Source organism: Chiloscyllium plagiosum, chromosome 8 (genome assembly GCF_004010195.1).
Source record: "Chiloscyllium plagiosum isolate BGI_BamShark_2017 chromosome 8, ASM401019v2, whole genome shotgun sequence".
Taxonomy (NCBI): Eukaryota; Metazoa; Chordata; class Chondrichthyes; order Orectolobiformes; family Hemiscylliidae; genus Chiloscyllium; species Chiloscyllium plagiosum.
The window spans coordinates 85277975-85299005 of record NC_057717.1 but is presented as its reverse complement, the minus strand read 5'-3'; the positions used below and the strand labels follow the sequence as shown (position 1 = coordinate 85299005).

The 21031-nt window shown below is 41.4% G+C and overlaps 1 protein-coding gene across 7 annotated transcripts in view; it reads right to left on the bottom strand.

The window, feature by feature from the left end:
* The window catches only part of LOC122552150 (pre-B-cell leukemia transcription factor 3-like), a 593793-nt gene that overhangs the window by 41124 nt on the left and 531638 nt on the right, over positions 1–21031 (bottom strand). For all 7 annotated transcript variants that reach the window (XM_043694653.1, XM_043694652.1, XM_043694655.1 and 4 more), the window contains one exon: positions 10832–10944. In XM_043694653.1, the coding sequence (XP_043550588.1) occupies positions 10832–10944 (113 nt within the window). The remainder of the gene's footprint in view (positions 1–10831; positions 10945–21031) is intronic.

Below are 21031 nucleotides of genomic sequence, written 5' to 3'. Positions count from 1 at the left end.
ACCTCTTCCACCTATCGCATTTCCAACGCCCCTCCCCCAAGTCCCTCCTCCCTACCTTTTATCTTAGCCTGCTGGATACACTTTCCTCATTCCTGAAGAAGGGCTTATGCCTGAAATGTCGATTCCCCTGTTCCCTGCCTGACCTGCTGCGCTTTTCCAGCAACACATTTTCAGTTAAGAGGGAAGCTCATTGCTGAGGGTCTAGAGTCACATGTAGACCAAACCAGGTAAGGATGGCATTTTCTTTCCCTAAAGGACATTAGTGAACCAGATGGGTTTTTCCAAAAATCAAAAATAGATTCATGGTCATTATTAGATGCTTAGTTCCAGCTATTCATTGATTTCAAATTCCACGATCTGCCTTGGTGGGATTCAAACCCAGATCCTGGGACATTACCTGGGTCTCTGGATCGACAGTCCAGTGATAATACCACGAAGCCATCACTTCCCCCAGAAAATTCAGCAGATTAGAGAAAACCAGCGGATTTGGAACTGGTCCTCCTGGGAGCAGATGCAGCGGAGACGAAGGAATTGGGAATATGGGATGGCGTTTTTACACCACGAAGCCATCACTTCCCCCAGAAAATTCAGCAGATTAGAGAAAACCAGCTCGGATTTATCAAGATTAAGTCATGCCTCTTGGACCTGCTTTAAGATTTTTGGAAAGCTAAGTAGACTCTTAGATTTTTAATAAAGAAAGGAGTGATAGCTCATCGGGGTAGGCAGTCAGGAGGAGTAATCCACAAGATTATAAGAAATAGAAACAGGAGTAGGCCATTCAGCACTCAAGCCTGCTTCAAAACTCAATAGGATCATGGCTGATCCGACATTCCTCACATCCCTTTTTCTGTGTTTTCCCTGAAACTTTTGATTTCCCAACTGATCAAGAATCAAACTATCTCAGTCTGAAAGACTCTATCCCAATGCTCTCAGTTGCAATGAGTTCCAAAGACTCGCAACTCTGTGAAAGAAGTAATTCCTCCTCATCTCAGTTTTAAATTGGCACCCCTTTATTCTAAGACTGTGCCCTCCTGCCCTAGGATTTCCTATGAGGGAAAACATCCTCCTAGTGTTTGTCCTGTATAAGATCCTTCCAGAATTCTACATGTTTCAATGAGATTACCTCTCATTCTTCTAAACTCCAGTGAGGAGAGTCCCAATCTGTTTTGCCTTTGCTTGAAAGATAATCCCTCCTTCCTGAGGATCATCTTACTGAATATTTTCTGAACTGCCTCCAATGAGATAATATTTTTCTTTAAATAGAAGGGACCAAATTTGTTCATAGTACTCCAGATGTGGTCTCACCAGTACCCTGTAAAGTTGCAGTAAGATGTCCTACTGTTAGACTCCAAGTCTAAGAATATTGCAACATTCCATTAGCCTTCCTGTCTACCTGCTGTACCTGCATGCTAGTTTTCTGAGTTTCATGTGCAAGTTCCCCGAAGTCTCTTTGTGCCACAACTTTCCACAGGTTTACTCCAGTTAAATAATATTCTGCTCTTTTGTTCTCCCTTCCAAATGAGCAACTTTATCTTTATCAAGATTAGACTCCATTTGCTAACTTTCTGCCCACTTATTTAACCTATCAATATCTCCATGTAAACTGTTTGTTTCCTTCTTATTTCCACTTATTTTTGTGTCATCTGCAAATGTAGCTGCAGCACATTCACTTCCTTTCAAGTTATTCATATATATTGTAAACAGTTGCGGCCCCAGCACTGATCCCTGTGGGACCTCATTGGTCATGGGTCGCCAACCTGAAAAAGAACTCCTTATTCCTACTCGCTGTTTCTGCTCGTTAGCTAATTCTCTGTCCATGCAAGTATACGACCTCCAACATCACATGACTTAATCTTTTTTGAGATACTTTGTTGAATGACTTCTGAAGTCAAAACACAAAATATCTATTAGTTCCCCTCTACCCATGCTGGTTGAGACTTCCTGGAAAAACTCTAATAAATTAGTCAGACGTGATTTCTCTTTCATGAAGCCAAGCTGACTCTGCCTGATTAGATTATGATTTTCCAAATGTGCTATTACTTCCTTAATAATTGATTCCTTAATAATTGATGATTTTTTCCGATAATAGATGCCAGGTTAAACGGCCTACAGTTCCCTGCTTTTTGCCTCCCTCCCTTTTTCACTTGGAGTGTCATATATGCAGTTTTCCAATCCTCTGATACTTCTCCAGAATCCAAGGATTTTTGGAAAACTACAACCAATGCATCCATTATCTCTGTAGCTACCTCTTTTAGGACACAAGCCATCAGGGCCAAAGGACTTATCTCCCCATAACCCTATTAATTTGTCTAATACTATTTCTTTAGTGATGGTAATAATTTAATTCTTCCTTTTTTTTTACTATTAGTGGGAACTTTGAAATATCTTCCATTATAACGACTGATGCAAAATTTCTGTTTAACTCCTCTGCCACTTTCAGATCAGCCATGATCTTGTTGAATAGTCTCAAGGGGCAGTCTCAAGGGGCAGTCTCAAGGGGCCTGCTGCTCCTAATTCGTATGTTTCTGTATTCATATGCAAGTGGGCAGGGGAATGTCTATTCATATATGGACTTCAAGATTAAGTCCTTCAGCACAGACTATGAGCTAAAGTTGAAGCTTATGGATTTTTGTTAACCAAAGATAGTAAAGGACCTGGGCAAAGGTGGGTATAAGGAGTTAGGTCACAAATCATTTGAGTTTTCATTGAATGGGGAAACAGTTTGAGGGGCTTAATGACCTCCTTCAGCATGTTCCTAATATAATTTATATATTTGTGGAAATCATACTTTTAGCTGAAGAAACAAATGCCACTTTTTGCGTAACTGTTTAAACTTTTACCAGTTTGTCTTTAATTGAGTGAAATCAGTACTGGAATAATAGCTTCAACCCTTCTGTGCGCTTGCCTCTGCCTATCACTGTGACCTTCTTCATCCCAAAAACTCTGCAAGATCAAGATATACTCTTAAAATACCGAACTCTTGTGCACTCCCAATTGCCATCACTCCACTGGTGTCTAAGCTCTGGAATTCCCTAATCTCTGCTTTCTTCTCCTTCTTCCGGATGCTCCTTAAAAGGTACATCTTTGATGGTGCCCTGATTCCACATGCAGCTTGGTGATAATTTTAAAAAAAAACTTTCCAGAGAAGCTTTTTGCTACATTTTACCGTTTTAAAAGATGTTATGTAAATGTAAATTGTAGTCATTATCCTTGTGCTTTTTAAATTCATTCACAGTGTGGGTATTTGTTGCTGGGCCAGCATTTATTGCCCCTCCCCAAATGCTCTTGAGAAGGTGGTGCTGAGCTGCATGTATAAGAGACAAAACTTTTGTGGTGTTTTTTAAGTAATACTTAAGTAATATTTGCTGATTCCGATGATGGATTTATACTGGATACTTTAACAGTCTGCCTTCTTCACAGGACTAGAGATCGAAAAACTGCAGATGCTGGAATCCAAAGTAGATAGACAGAAGCCTGTCTCGCTAGCATCCCAGATGTCCACCTATTTTGAACAACGTGTTTTTCCTCCCTCCGTCATCCAGACTACCTCCATTCCCCGTTCCACCGCTCTAAACTCTCCCCAAAGCAATAAAGACAGAGTCCCCCTTGTCCTCACTTACCACCCCACCAGTCTCCACATCTAACGCATCATCCTCAAACACTTCCGCCAACTCCAAATAGACCCCACTCCCTCTGCCTTCTGCAAGGACTGTTTACTCCACCAGTCCTTGGATCACGTGACCCTGCCACCGAACTGCCAGGTATCTTCCCCTGCAATCAGAAATGATGCAAAACCTGCCGGTAGACCAGCCATCTCACCTCCATCCAGGGTTCAAAATAGGTGGACATCTGGGATGCTAGCGAGACAGGCTCCAGGTGAGATAGAAGTTCACCTGCCTCTCTTCCAACTTATTTTACTGTATCAGGTGCTTCCAATGTGGTCTTCTCTACATCGGGGAGACCGAACATAAACGTAGAGAATGGTTCACCAAGCATCACAGTTGGGCCTGCAGGGGCCGACCGGGCCTCCCAGTCACCACCCATTTTAATTCCCCCAACCACTCTCTTTCCAACATAACCATCCTTGGCCTTTTCCACTGCCAAAACAAACCACAGTTCCTATTGGAGAAACAACACCTTATCTTCCGCCTGGGCACCCTACAAATAAACTCCTTTCTCATCCCCTGACTCCCTTCCCAGACCCTACCCCTCTCTTCCACTGCTCCCTGCCTTCACCTATCCCCACTTCACCACCCTGCCCTCATCTCTCCCTTTATAAGGGTTACACCCGAAACATCGACTCCCGCACCTCCTGATGCTGCCTGGCTTGCTGTGTTCTTCCAACCTCCTGCCTGTCTACTCTTTACAGAACTGACAGATGTCCTGAGTATTGATAGCACTTTGTTTTGGTGACATTAGCCTATGACTGTCCAAGCATACCTTAGAGAAACTTAGATACAGGATCCCTCCAGGGCAGCACAATGGCTAAGTGGTTAGCACTGCTGCCTGACAGTGCTAGAGACATAGGTTTGACCCCAGTCTTGGGGGAGACAGTTTGTGCAAAGCTTGCACATTCTTCCCATGTCTGCATGCGTTTCCTCCAGACATTCCAGTTTCCTCCCATCGTCTGAAAATGCACAGGTTAGATGGATTGACCATGATAAATTGTCCGTAGTATCCAGGGATGTGTACACTGGACGGATTAGCCCTAGTAAACATGGCGTTATGGGGATAGGGTAGAGGTCCAGGGGAGATGTTCCTTGGAGAGTTGGTGCAGACTTGATGGGCTAAATGGGCCACACTATAGGAATTCTGTGACAGGCAAGTGAAAAGATGACATTCTTGTGTGAACAATGCTAGGTCCAGAGAAGAAGGCAAGATCGACTACCCTAAGTTACTAAGCCAGAGCACTGGAAAAATAAATGAATACGATATTCTAGTGATTAAGATTACATTTCCCATGAAAACAAGATTAAAGATTTGGCAGTTGGCCATCTGTTTACCTTCCCTCCTTCCTGTCCATGTACTCTGGTGTCAATTTGTTATCCAAATGACGTAGATGAAATCTGACCATGACTAGATGTGCGGAACACGTGTATGTTTGGTGATTGGTATATTCAAAACAATGCAGAGCCCATGTACAGGTAGTATAAAATCAATGATCTGTCACAGTTTGTGGAAGAACATGGGTGGCATGGTGGCTCAATGGTTAGCACTGTTGCCTCACTGCACCAGGGATCTAGGTTTGGTTCCTGCCTTGGCGACCGCCTGTGCGGGTTTGCACATTCTCCTCGTGTCTGCGTGGGTTCCCTTCAGGTGCTCCGGTTTCCACCCACAATCCAAAGATGTGCAGATGAATTGGCCATGCTAAATTGCCCATAGTGTTCAGGGATATGTAGTGTTCAGGGATATGTAGATTAGGTGCATTAGTCTGGGGTAAATGTAGAGTAGTAGGGGAATGGGTCTGGGTGAATTACTCTTTGGAGGGCTGGTGTGGACTTGTTGGGCCGAAGGGCCTGCTTCCACACTGCAGGGATTCTACAAGAACCATTTTTCCCATGTGAAGAGTGCATCTCTTTTGTATATGCATAAACAAATCGCTGAAGGTTTCAAATGCCTCTAGTTTATTTCCATACTGTATGAGTCAATGACTACTACAAACAGAGTGATAAATTTTAACAGCAATTGCAATTATAAGTAAATTTTATAATGGAGAGATGAAAATAAGTACAGAATATACACCTTTAAAATGAGGACGGAATTACATCTGATCGTGGTACAACTCTCTGCTACCTTCTAATCTCACTTCAGGGGACACTACACTTCGTTCAGTTGATGTCCAGTTTCAAACTGGATTGATTGGTAAATGTCCCTCAGATATTATGATCATGTCAAATTTGTTGCTGACAGTTTTAATGCCAGATAAAGTAACCCTACTTGGGTTGTATTAAACAAATATATTCAAAAGAAGGTACTTCAATGTGACCATATGTAGGCATGAAAGGAAGACAGAAGTCCTCACTCACAACTAAGCTGCATCCAAATTTAAGAGCCGTGAGGTTATGTTGCAGCTCTACAGAGCCCTAGATAGACCACACTTGGAATATTCCGGTCAGTTCTGCTCACCTCATTATAGGAAGGATGTGGAAGCTTTAGAGATGTTGAGAGGAGATTTACCAGGATGCTGCCTGGACTGAAGGGCATGTCTTATGAACGAAGGTTGAGGGGGCTAGGGTTTTTCTCATTAGAGTGAAGAAGGATGAGACATGACTTTATAGAGCTATGTAAAATAATGAGAGGCATAGATAGAATGAATAGTCAGAGACATTTTCCTAGGGCAGAAATGACAATCACAAGGGGTCATAATTTTAAGTGATTGAAGAAAGGTTCAGAGAAATGTCAGAGGCAGGTTCTTTACACAGAGTGGTGGGTGTGTGGAATGCCCTGTCAATAGTGGTAGTAGAGTCAGATACATTAGAGACATTTAAGCAACTCTTGGATAGGCACATGGATGATAGTAAGTTGGGTTAGTTTGATTTTAGAGTAGGATAAAAAGGCCTGTACTGTGCTGTTCTATGAATTGTGGGTAAGAGTATAATCTGAATTTTAAACTAATCTGTTCAAAATAATCAATGGATAAGCAAGACAACAAATGTCAGTTTGAAAATTTAGATTTAGATTAGATTATAGTGTGGAAACAGGCCCTTCGGCCCAACAAGTCCACACCGACCCGCCAAAGCGAAACCCACCCATACCCCTACCCCTACATTTACCCCTTACCTAACACGACAGGCAATTTAGTATGGCCAATTCACCTGACCCTGCACATCTTTTGGACTGTGGGAGGAAACCGGAGCACCCGGAGGAAACCCACGCAGACACGGGGAGAACGTGCAAACTCCACACAGTCAGTCGCCTGAGGCGGGAATTGAACCCGGGTCTCTGGCACTGTGAGGCAGCAGTGCTAACCACTGTGCCACCGTGCCACCCACTTGTCAGATGTGAGGAGAAAATAGGAGTCTAGAGATGGAAATTGACACTAATTCAGATTATAATGGATATGTTGGCATACTTAACCTTGATTTGGAGGAGCCTTTTTTGGACTCAGATAGATAAAGTTAAAAATCACACAACATCAGGTTCTCATCCAACAGGTTTATTTGAAGGCACTAGCTTTCAAAGTGCTGTTTCTTCATCAGGTGGTTGTGAAGCAGGATCGTAAGACAGAGTTTATAGCAAAAGGTTATAGTGTCATACAGCTGAAATGATATATTGAACAAAACTAGAATAAGCCTTTCATCTAGTTTCAGTTCTTTGATATGTAAATCCCAGAACTACTTTAAGTCACATTCTCAAGATAGTTTAAGGTTTTAAAACAAAAGGTGCCACCTCAGCTCAGACAATGAATTAAAGATGTGAGGTTAAAGTCTGCCTGTATCCCAACCTTGAGTCAGACTGGTTCTATTTCTAAAGTGGAATTTACACAATATTACATGGATTGACCCTCCGTAGACTGTTTTTTTGAGCAAAATAGGATTATATGCAAATATAGTTCTGCAAAAATAAATTCACCACATAAACTGAGTGTGTGTGTGTGCAGGAGAGAGAGAGACACAAAGTAAGTGTGTGCATGTGAGCGCATGCGAGAGAGTGCGCTTGCGTGTGCAAGCTTGATAAAGTATGTGTGTGGGATGTGATGGGGTATAAGCCTTATGAGAGGGTGCATGAGTGTGAGAGTGGAGGGTGTACGTATATGTGCGTATGAGAGAGCTCATGCATGAGATAGGGTCTGTGTGTGTTTGTACCCACGAGGAAGCTCATCCCACACTACAGGTGACACCATTGCAGTATACACTCTCTCTCTCTCTCTCACACACACATCCATACTCACACACTCACTCAGACCCTCTGTCATACACAAGTTCTCTCGCTCATAAGCACACATTCACACCCACGCACACGCCCTCTCACAGGCTTAAACCCAATCACACTCACACATACTTTACCAAGCTTGCACACACACAAGCACACACTATCTCACATGCACTCACACGCACTCATTGTGTCTCTTTCTCTCCTGCACACACCACATAAGTTTATGTGGTGAATTTATTTTTGCAGAATTATGTTTACATATACATCCTATTTTGCTCAAAATAAAACCATTACCTATAGGCATTGACTCCATGTAATATTGTGTAAGTTCCACTTTAGAAATAGAACCAGTCTGACTCAAGGTTGGGATACAGACAGACTTTAACCTCACATCTTTAATTCATTGTCTGAGCTGAGACGGCACCTTTTGTTATAAAATCTTAAGCTATTTTAAGAATGTGACTTAAAAGTAGTTCTGGGATTTACATATCAAAGAACTGAAACTAACAAACCCATTCAAAAACATGAAAGACTTAATCTAGTTTTGTTCAATATATCATTTCAGCCATATGACACTGCAATCTTTTGCTATAAATGCTGTGTTTTATGATCCTGCTTCACAACCACCTGATGATGAAGCTGCACTTCGAAAGCTAGTGCCTCCAAATAAACCTGTTAGACTATAACCTGGTGTTGTGTGATTTATGCTTAACCTTGTCCTTTTCCTTTGTAACTTATCTCCACTAGCAGTGTCCATTATGTGCTTGACATTGTTAGAAGGCTATAAAGCCTCAATTATAACCGTTTGCTGTCCAACAGATCACTTCCAATGAATGTCAGCAACGTAACCAGTTATTACAGCTGATGCTAGAGAGTGACATGTAAGCAATGAAGTGAAGGACAAATTCTCTGAATGTACATTGAGGTGGATGGTAATTCTCAGTACTTGAGTTCCTCTTCTTCCCACTTGGGCCCATGTAAAAATTCCCACGCAGTCAATTACATGCAAATGAAGTGAAATATGTTACTTGTGCGCTCAGCAGGGTCCTACTGAGTCTTCTCAGGAGTCGAGCTATTAGGCAAGCCCACAGATCAAACAAGATTTTTTTCACTTCTCATCTTTCACCCAATAGCCAGGCATTGCAAATGAGTGCACAAAGCATCTGCTCTCCAGTACAGACTTGTCCACCCTCTCTGAACAGATGAGAGAATTTAACAATCCATGTAGCTCCATGAAAATACTGCAGAAGTGCACCAAGGGAAGTTTACTAGATTTCATTGGGACATCAAAAATACTACTGGAAGTAGGAAATGTCCCAAAATACTTTAAGCCACTGAAGTAGTTTTGGATTGTTGTTGTAACGAAGGAAACTGGCAGACAATTTATGCATAAGTTTCCATAAACAACCACGAAATAAATGGCCAGATAATCTGCCGTTTTGATGGAACTGGTTGAGGGATAATTCATGATTGTGAATTCCACTCCTCTTCTTTGAATAAATGCTGCAGGATCTTTGATGTCCAACTGAGAGGGTAGACATTTGCATTTGGAAGTCAGTCTCTGACAGTGGAGCATTGCCTCAATACAGCAACAAGAATGTAAGCTTATATTATGTGCATAGGTCTCTACAGTGAAACCTGAACCTGCAACCCTCTGACATGACGTTTCCCCAAGATGCCATGAATAAACCATCGACTACCAACTTATATTACTGTACGTCTCTCAATATTAAAAACATTCTTGCCTTAAACATTAAAAAAAACGAGGCTGATACAATTATTGAATTTATGCCTTTAGTTATGCTCCAGATAACTTTATTCTCAATTTTGAAAATGAGATATAATACAGAAAAGTGTTGGGGGAACTGTAGGAAATAAAAAAGCCTAAATGTAGTGTTGTACGAAGTATTGAGTGTGATTCAAGCTGCAGTGCAACATGAGCAGCTTTTCACCAGTCCAACAATGGCAGCAAATATAACATTGATTTTACCAGCACAGGACTCAACTTGACTTTTAAATACATCTCCCAAAGCACCATCATTCCACTTTCAGCCCTTTCCTTTCAAGTTTTAATTTCATTGTTTGTTCTTTAATATTAATACTTCCTCTCAAGTTGCAACACTGGCACTTTGCAACACAGAAATGGTCTGTGTAGATGTTTTGGTTAACCCACCACTTCTATTTAAAGGACAAGGAATTCAGTAGCTCTCACACACTTAGAGAAGCTCAATTTCAAAATTTCCACATCGCTGTTACATAAACCCAGGAGCTCTGATCAAGAACGAAAAATCTTTCATGTTCTCTGATCCTGATGTATCGGTCTGGGGCAGTTGTACTGCACTCTCACAAGAATGACCAGTCTTTGCCTGTGAGCTTATTCAGACAAATCAGCCATGGGAAGAACTCGATCCTCACGAGTCCGTTCTCGTTAGCAGGAAACGGACTGGTGTATTTCTCAACAGCTTGGTAACACTAAAGCCAATTATAGCTGTTATGAATGCCCAGCGCAAACCATTTTCAAACCTGAATCCTCAAACTGATGGAGACTATCTGCATACTATTATACAGTGGCATTATCAAAATGTGGGAAGGCACACTCAGATGATAATTCCAATTAAATCTATTGCTGCATTATGGTGTTGAGTAGCAGATGAAACATGACAGATTTAAACCACCTAATCCTACATTATTAAACATCTACAACTGACACTTCCTCTAATGAAACTGATCACATCATGTCTTCTAAGGAAGGGAGCACTGTGACATTAGGAGGACCACATACTCAAGAATCCTGTGTGGCAATGACTATTACTCAGTTGGCATTTGTTGACATTGACTATTCAGGTCTCACAAAGTCATTGGTTAGGCTCTAGCCATCTATGAAGCTTCCTCTTTGTGGGAGTGGTTTATTATTCTAATCTCTTTGAAATGTCCAAACGAATCATCCTATGCCTACCTGTGACTGCACGTTAGCTCCAACTTGAGAACCCTGGTAAGAATCCCCATTCAGTGACTGCATGTTCATGAATAAGTCTCCAGAGTTTGGCATGTTAAAAGAACCAGAAGAACCTGGAAAGGAAAGAGTCAGGCACCTGAATCACGCACAGATTGCATACAGTAAGCCCCCCTTGAGCCAAGCACTGAGACAAGCTGAAAGTGCCAACAGAAAGGGGTTAGTTGAGAACAAAGCTGCATGCACTCAAAATTCCCAGATTAAACCTTTCAGAATGCTCATAATAGCCTTTACATCATCACATGCATTATACAACCTGGAAGGTTAATTTTTGTTTGCTTATTCATTTACAAAATGGACAGCAGGAAAAAAAAGTTTCAGCTGAGAGTGATTGGACTTAATTTGTAGACAGCATCAATACTGAGGTGAGTGCATTTTGGAAAACATTTTAAAAGTCAAAGCATCATGCAAAATTAGTAGGTCAAGGATGAGAATGAAATGGTCACACAATACATCTGAACCATGCATCTCTGTTGTCAGCACCAGGTTGGTATGGGTCCCCTCTAATTCTAATCCACTGCTATCTGTAAGGTTGTGCATAATGCATTGTGTTTAGTATAAGAAGCCTGGACCATAGAAAAACACCCAAAAAGGCCAAAGCTGGATGAACATATTTTACTAACTTGTTGCAAGAATCTATTTCAGTCTGTGCATTATTGATGGTATGCCCACTTTCATTTTCACAAAAGCTTGCTAAAGCTGGAATATTTATAGGCTGCAGATTAAAATCTGTTCCCACAGATAATCAGCCAATAAGGAAATTGAAAGGATCTTCGAGCTCAGTTATGAGTTGTGCTCAAAGTTAAACATCTGAAATAGAACTAGCCAAGTAGGCACCAGCAGCTGATTACTTTCAAACTGATGTGAATTTGAGAATCACTAACAGTAAGCCCATCTACAAAGGCTAAAGAAGGAAATATATAATTGAATGTATGATAATCACCAACTCAAATGGTTGCAACCACATGGTGCACCAGATGGGGAGGAAATAGTTAACATCAAGTAGCCCGACAGATCTTGACATGGATGTCTCAGATGCAAGGTTCTGATAAAAGCATGGTTTATACAGCGCTTGCATAGCACTCAGCTGTCAATGTAGCTGGAACACATTTGTATCTTCCACAAATAAGTTCCCAAGCAGCAATAATGTGTAGTTATGTCTCACAACAGAAATAAAATGGCAAGGGTGACACTTTGCCAATTCAGAACAACACTCTCACATACTGAATGAAATAAATGCCTTGCACCTGACTTAAACATGGCACAAGTTCCACAACAATGGCAACATATGGGATTGATGGCAGAAAACAAAAAATGCTGGAAATCACAGCAGGTCAGGCAGCATCTGTGGAGAGAGAGCAAGCCAATGTTTCACGTCTAGATGACTCTTCATCTGAGTCCAGCTCTGATGAAGAGTCATCCAGACTCGAAACATTAGCTTGCTCTCTCTCCATGGATGCTATCTGACCTGTTGTGATCTCCAGCAATTTTTGCTTTTAGTACATATTCTAACATCTGCAATAACTTGCTCCTATGATAGGATTGATGAATGGAGCAACAAAATATAGGACAAAGTGGTTCATAATTCCAACACTCTTTGAGCACCAACTTCCATGTTGCATTATTAGAAGCATTACTTTCTCCTCAGTCATTTTTACCTTCTTTCTCTGGCAAAAGCCCAAAATTAACCCTCACGGTGATATAAGTGAATGCTCCTTTAGTATTTAAAAGTCTATCAATCTATCTTGGACATGCTAACATGCACAGCTCTCTGGAAACAAAAGTGAGAATAGTGGCTTGAATTAACATGATGCTTTCCCTGGCTGCTTGCAATTTTTCACAGATGCTTTACAGTCAATCTAGCACTGATTTTTGGTCACCACTTTGTGGAAGAAGCAACTTTTTCTGCATTCAGCAGCCAAATTACTGTCTTGTGGTTTAGTGGTAGTAACCCAAGCCATAGGCCAGCTGGTCAGGGTTCGAGTCCTACCCCCTCCAATGGTGTACCATAATAAGTCTGAACAGGTTGATTAAAAATACATTTCTTACAAGAGCCAAATTGGCTGACTGGACAAACCTAATGAATGAGTTGCCTCTTCATGCTGCTGCTATTGCTAAAGGGATATGATTTCAGATATACACCATGGTGGCTTAGAAGCAAGTAATGCCACAAGAACAGAGGGCAATGGTCACCTTGTTAACCATCAACACTCCAAATCCCTATATTTAAGGTGGCAGCAAATCCCCCTGAAGCTTGGCTCTGTACGTTTCTTCCTCATAAACTTGAATTTTATAAAGCTAGCTTTAGGATTAAACCTCAGCACAACATCGTGGGCCAAAGGGCCTGTTCTGTGCTGTACTTTTCTATGTTCTACGTTCATTCCTCAGTCATTGTTCAGGGAGCTGTGCCTGTGCCTGGGGATGTAATGAGAAGCATAGCAACGTATCTTCCAACACTCTGGCCATTCTCTCTGCTTATGCTCATTTTGTTTCTACTGGAGTACTGTGAGAAACTGACAGCAATTTCTGGAATTTGGTGAGTAGAATCCTTGACAGTTTTTCTTTGAAACCAATCTCATGTATGTTACTAACCACATACAAATTGCAAAATAATTGTAAAGTATAAAGAACTTGTCCAAAAGCTTTAAGATGCATTATCCTCAAAAATCACGGACTGCTTTTCACCTATTTATCAGTAATTCACCGGATAGGTTACATCGAAAGCAGTAACGTAATCTTCTTAACCTATAACAGTCAATGACATTCCTTAATCTATCTTTGTTCAAACTAGAAACTCTGTGCCTCAACCATAAAAAACTGAATATGCAGCAATTACCTAGATTCCAACATGCAAGCACAGGATAACCTTTCTGATTAGTTTGTTGCAAACAAACTTAGGGCACTGTATTTAATTAACAATTGAGTGGCAATAATGATAAGGCTTATATTTTTAATGCCATTTACTTCCTAGTTTGGTTGAGAAAATGCAAAATCCATGAATAATTCTGCAGCAATTTGAATACTGGAAATGAGCAAAGTAATAAATCAGGGAATTGTTCCTCAGTTGTCAATTGGCATGTTTTACAAGTTTAAAACTTGTGAAAACAGCTTCAAATGTAATATCCAAAGTTTACCTGTGGAATGTTCCTCCTGCAATATGTGGGAAATCAGGGACACTTCCATGTCTATGGGTCGATGTTGCAGCTCCAGATTTGCCATATAGAGAGCCTAGAGTTGGGGATGGACTCACTATGGAACATCCATGATGCTGAGAATGTTGTGGATAGCACCAATAAGAGATACACAGACCCAGAGGAGTTGGGTGACCACCAAGAAAACAAGCTAGCATGGAAGCCAGCGCAGGAGTCCTCTGTGGCCATTCCTCTCTCAAACAGGTAAATCATTCTGGAAACTGTTAGAGGGATGGCCTCTCAGGGGAAAACAGCAACAGCAGCAGCCCAATCAGTGGCACCATGGCTGGTATTGTCTCTAACTATTGTATAACAGGATGATTATTGAAGTGTACGTGAGTAGTAGTGGTAAGGACTCTATAGTCAGGAGTACAGATAGCAATTTCTGTGACTGTAAACAACACTCAGAATGGTGTGTTGCTTGCCTGATGCCAGGCTCAAGGATATAAATGAGTGGGCACAGGATATTCTGAAGGAGGGTGAGCAACCATTATCCATATTGATACTAATGGCATAAGTAGAAACAAAGATGATGCCCTGAAAAGGGATTTCAAGGAGATACGTGGGAATTTGCAAAGCAGAATGTCTAGAGTTGTAATCTTAGGATTGCTTCCTGTGTCATCTTCCAGTAAGACTAGGAATAGGAAGATAGTACAGTTAAAAACATGGCTAAAGAGCTGGTCTAGGCGGGAATCTTCACGTAAATGGATCATTGAGATAACTTCCAGAGCTGCACAAGTACAGGTTACATTTAGCCTGGATAGGCACCAATATCATGACAGCGAAATTTGCTAGTGCCAATCAGGAGGGTTTAAACTAGTGCTGGGGGAATGGGTTGGGGTGTGGGTGTGGGGGTGGGGGGGGTGCTTGGGAGTCAGAGCAGTAGCTCAGCAAGGAAAATGACAGGAGGAGTCAGGGACTAAGGCTAGTAAGTCTAAGGGGAAGAACCTGGCATTGGTTACTGAACATGGACTGATGGTCTGAGGTCTATTTGTTTTAATGGGAGGAGTATAAGAGGTAAAGATAATGAACTTAGAACTTGAATTAAAATATATAACATCATTTTGTAGCTATTACAGACACTTGGTTGAGAGAGGGACAAGGCTAACAGCTTAACATTCCAGGATTTAGATGCTTCAAGCATGATAGAGATGGAAGTGAAAAAAAAGTGGGAGAGTTGCATTACTGATAAGGGAGAATATTACAGCTGTACTGAGATAGGACACTTGGAGGACACATCCAATGAGGCCAAAGAGATGGAGTTCAGGAATAAGAAGGGTGTAAACACTTTGATGGGATAGTACTACAGGCCTTCCCAGAGCCAACGGGTGATAGAGGTACAGATATGCAAACAGATTATGAAAAAATGTACAATCAGCAGGATAGGGGTTGGATGTGGGTGGGATGAGTGTTGGTGTGGACTCGATGAGCTGAATGGCCTGCTTCCACACAGTAGGAAGGGGAATGCTAACAACCACAACATGAGGCAGGAACCAGACTATATAGATTGGGGGCAGCTGATGGAGGGTAAATCCACATCCGGCCTGTGGTAATCTTTTAAAAAACAGCTGATTAGAGTTCAGGATCAGCATGTTCCTGTGTAAATGAAAGATAAGACTGCCAAGATTCAGGAAACTTTATTGACAACAGAAATTGAGAGCTCAGTCAAAAAGAATAAGGAGGCATAAGTAAAGTTTAGGAAACTGAAGACAGACAGAGCTCTCAAAGAACACAAAGATAGCAGGAAAGAAATCAAACAAGGAATTAGGAGGGTTTAAAACAGGCTACAAAATGTATTCGGCAAGTAGGTTTAAGGAAAATCCCAGCATGTTTTATACATATCTAAGGAGCAAGAAAGTAGCTTGGTATAGGTTAAAAGGAGGGATTTATTCAGGGAGCTGGACGAAATAATCAAGGTCCTTAATGAATACTTTGCATAGTGAATAGTGAATCTTGGGAGGGGTATGTTGATATTCTAGAGCACTTCAATATTAAAAAAAAAGAGGTGTTGGGTGTTTTGAAAAGTATTAAGGTAGACAAGTCCCCAGGACCAGATGGGATCTATAAGTACAAGGTCCCTCATGGCAGGCTGATACAAAAGGTGAAATTACATGGGATCTGCTAAGATGGATACAGAACTGGCTTAGTCATATGTTATGGACCAGGCCAGACCCCTCAAAGTATTTCAAAAAGCAGGTGTAAAGTGGGTATTCCAGGAGAGAATCAGCTGGTCAAACCACTTAGTTTTGAATGAAACAGAATTTATTTAAAATATTACTGAATGAAGCACAAAGAACAGAAAACAGAATAACAAATAACTTATCCAATCCAAAAACCCCACAGATCATCTTACTTAATAATGCTGTTCCAAAATACTTGCAACAGTCCCCATAAACACTCCTTGGCTCAGAAAGTTAAAATCAAGCATAGAATAGAAGTCAGAGAGAGAGCACCAGCCTGCACCTGCTTCTGGGTCCAGCAGCTTTTTTTCATATACACTGCTTTAAAAAAAAAACAAGCCAGAGAAAAGCTGAGCTGGGAGAACTGGCCACTCCCTTTTCATTATACATTTTTTTTAACTTGAAAGCCTTCTGCCTGAGGCAATAACTGCTAACTATTATCAAACCGGCCCTAAAACCTTTCAACCAACAGACTTTTCGGAGTCTGTGTCATTTACAATCTCTGAAAAAAAAGCCAAAGACAGCATAAGCTTGCTAAAGGAGCAGCTTCATCACATGTAGAAGACTGAATCAGTGGAAAGGTGTTTTTCTGACTGGAGATCTGTGACCAATGATGTTCCACAGGAATCAATGCTGGGATCCCTGTTGTTTAATATATAAATAATTTGCAGAAGAATGTAGGTGGCCTGATTAATATGTTTGCGGATGACACAAAGATTGGGGGAACTGTAGATAGTGAGGAGGATTGAAGACTTGGGTGGGAAAATGGTAGATTGAGCTTAATCCAGACAAATATAAGGTGATTCATTTTGGAAGATTTAATGCAGAAAATATGCAAAAAATAGCACAACCCTTAGTCACATCAATGTACACAGGAATCTAACATACATGCCACAGTTCCCTGCAACACAAATGGATAAGCTGGTCAAGAAGGCATATGGCATGTTTGTCTTCATCACATAGGGAATAGAGTAAACAATTTGCCAAGTCATACTGTAACTGTACAGAACTTTAATTAAGCTACACTTGGGATATTGTGTACAGTTCTAGTCACCACCAAAAGTAAATAGAGACTTTGGAGAGAGTGCAGAAATGGTTAACAGGACATTGCCTGGTTTGGCAGGTATTAGCTGTTAAGAGAGATTGGACAAACTTGGTTTGGTTTCACTTGAACGTCAAAGGATAAGGGGCGACATGACAGAAGTTTACAAAATTATGAGAGGCATGAAAGATTGGAGAGTTCAAGACTTTTACCCAGAATAGAAATATCAATTACTTTAAGATAAAAGGAGGAAAGTTTAAAGGAGATGTGAAAGACAAGGTTTTTTCTACACAGAGTGGTAAGTGCCTAGAATGTTCTACCAGAAGGGATGGTGGAGACAGATACAACAGCAACATTTAAGAGACATCCTGGGGGATCCAAGATGGCGACGATCTAACTGCACTATAACTCAGGTGAAGTGGTGCTTTTACCTTCCCCAGCTAAGCTATCTTTAAGCAAATCAATAGTTTAATATTAGTAGAAGTGCTACATACCTTTTTTTTAGTAAGGAAAGATGACTAGAGGCAAAGGACAGAATAAATTGCAACAGGCAGGATACTCCCCTTCAGCATCGGACAAGCCCACATCCCCCGAAATCCCGACGGACTCACCTACACAAGAAAGCCTGGCTGCAGAGATCACGAAACTCCGGGAGATGATCGGGGCATCGATTTTAGAGAGTCACGCCAGGTTGCAACCGATCTCGCCATGCTGCAGAAGCATGAGCTGGAGCTGCAAAGTCTTGGGAAGCAAGTGGAGGAGGTTGAGCAGTGGACAGTGATGTCAGAGATCGTGGTGACACATATTCAGGCCCTAAAGAAACCTTAGTAGAATATGTTGATGACCTCAAAAATCGAGGTAGAAGAAAAAACATCCACGTGATCAGACTGCCAGAGCGAGAGGAAGGTGAACAGCTAACCAATTTCTTTGAAGAATGGTTGCCACGATTTCTGGGCTGGGAGGCTGAGACAGGCCGAATGCGGATTAAGAGAGCTCACTGGTGGCGGTGTACTGGCCCAGTTCGGACTAGGGTCCCTGCCTGTTCCTAGTGCGATTCCAGACCTAGAGGGACAGACAAAAGGTAATGGAAGCCTCCAGATTGCTGGGAAAGGATCCACAGGCCCTGATTTATAAAGAATCAAAGATTATATTTTTTCAGGACTTTTCTGTGACCATGATCTGCAAGAGGAAGTCCTTTGATGAGGTGAGGAAGAGATTGAGGGATGTGGATGTTCCGTATTCTATCAGGTACCCGGCAGTGCTCCGCTTTAATCACAAAGAGTCCGTGCATATATTTAACTCCTCAGAAAAAAACAAAGAACTTTCTGGACACTTTGAGATAGACCGGATGCTCCAATGAATATGGCAATAACGATTCTCCTTTGTTTTCCTTTTTGTTTTTCTCTTCCTTCTGTACTTTCCTTTTTTCTCTATTATTTTATTACAGAAAGTGATGTTGGTTTTTTTTTTACAATGATAATTGAGATCAATGTAGGCTTGGGGATGGATGAGTGCCCACTTTTAATTTTTTTCTTCGTAATACAATTTTGTTTTTTATCCTTCGCCTGAGTTTGGGGCGCGGCTCAAGCTAGAAGGAGTTGTAGAGGTGTATGTGGGTAGTGTAAGTGCCTCCTGTGGGCAGGGGAGAGTCTCCCAACAAATGCTTTTTGTATGCTGTAATTGGTTTAGTTTTTAATAGAGGCAGTTTTTGAAAGCTTTGTTAATGTAGTTTTAGTGAGTGTATTTTTAAAATTCTATGAGTCTTCATTTATTTACACTCGACACGTTGTGAGCAGGGTTCTTCCTCTCTGGGGTTCAAGGGTTGTTATAGGGAGATATGGTTAAATATCTTCTTAAATGGTGCATCTTGAATATTAAGGAGAGACACTTGCCAGTCAAGAGAAAAAAGTACTTTCGAGTCTCAGGAAGGAGGGGTTGATGTTGCCTTGTTGCAAGAAACCCATTTTAATGATAAGGAGCACCTAAAGTTACAGCAGGATGGGTTTGATCAGGTTTTTTTTTCATCCTTTAACACTAAGAGCAGAGGAATGGCCATACTTGCCCAGAAGTGCCTCCCATTTAAGCTATTAGATCAAGTTAAAGACGAATATGGTCGGTTTGTAATTCTTAAAGCTTTAATTTATGGTGAAGAGTATGGTATTCTAAATGTTTATTGTCCCCCCCTCAAATTCCTGACTGATGTACTTTCTATGTTGATTGCCCTCGCGCAATATCATAGGGGGAAATTTTAATTGCCTCATGGGTCCCACAGTGGATATAATGCCTTAAGGTCCACCAAATGTCTCTCCACAATCCAAGCAATTGGTTGACTTATGCGTGAAATTGGAGCTGGTGGACATTTAGAGATGTCTTCACCATATGGGTAGGGACTTCATCTTTTTCTCTAATCCATACAAGTGTCATACCAGGATTGACCTTTCTCTTAGCATGTTCGGCTTTTCTGGATTCGGTGATGTCCTGTAAAATTGGAAACATAGCCATTTCCGGTCATGCGGCAGTGTATTTGGAGGTTGAGATTAAAGGCAATGGAACAGGTTTCTGGCATTGGCAGTTGGATCCTTTTACATTCAAGGACAATATGTTTGTTGAGTACTTCTTGAGTGAGTTCAAAGCATTCTTGGCTATCAATTTGGGTACAGCTAGTAACCCATCCATACTCTGGGAGACTACTAAGGTCTATGCTAGGGGGATAGTTATCTCTTATTTGGCAAGCCGAAAGAGACAGAAGGAAGAGCAGCAATGTTTGCTCGAGGAATGGTTGAAGGCAGCTGAGACAGTATATTTTGATTGGCTATCAATGGCTAAATTGCAGCGAGTCATTGCCCTCCGGGTTGTTTTGAACTCCATGCTCACTCAAACAGCAAAGACAGAACTCTTGCACGAAACAAAGGCTGTTTGACATGGTGATAGGCCAGACCTGTCATATCTGGCCAGCAAAAAGATTGCCCTCCAATCCATTACATGAATTAGAGAAGGTACTGTGACTCATACGAGTGATTCTAAAATCAATGTAGCATTTCAGAGTTTTTACTCTAAGCTATATTGGTCAGAATGCTGCGAGGATCGGTGGGCTAAGAATGGAATCTGTTTTTAAGAACCTGGACCTTCCAGGTGTGACCTCAGAACAGGCGTTTTTTCTTAATGTCCCCCTTGACAGTGCAAGAGATACAGGAGGCAGTAAGACAGCTCCAAAGTGTGAAGGCACCCGGCCCTGGTGGTGTCCTGAGTGAATTCTACAAAGAATTTATAAACATCCTGTCAGGGCCAATGCTGGACATGTACAACTATTCGTACAGTCGTGACTACCTCCTGCCATCCCTGAGAGAGACGAACATCTCTCTCATTCTCAAGAAAGGGAAGACCCCAGAGGACTGTGCTTTGTGCAGGCCCATTTCACCGTTAAATTTGGATTCAAACATTTTATCCAAAACACTTGCTTTGAGATTGGAGAAGGTGTTGCCCTATATTGTTAAGGAAGACCAGATAGTTTTTATAAAGGGCTGTAGGTCCTCCAATAATATTAGAAGATTACTGAATATGGTCCACATGTGTCAACAACGATCGATTCAAGATTTGGTGATCGCATTAGAGACAGAGAAGGCATTTGATTGGGTGGAGTGGCCACACCTTTTTTATACGCTGGAACGGTTTGAGCTAGGTGAGGTCTTTGTCAGATGGGTGGAGGTCCTGTATAGTGACTCTCTGGCTA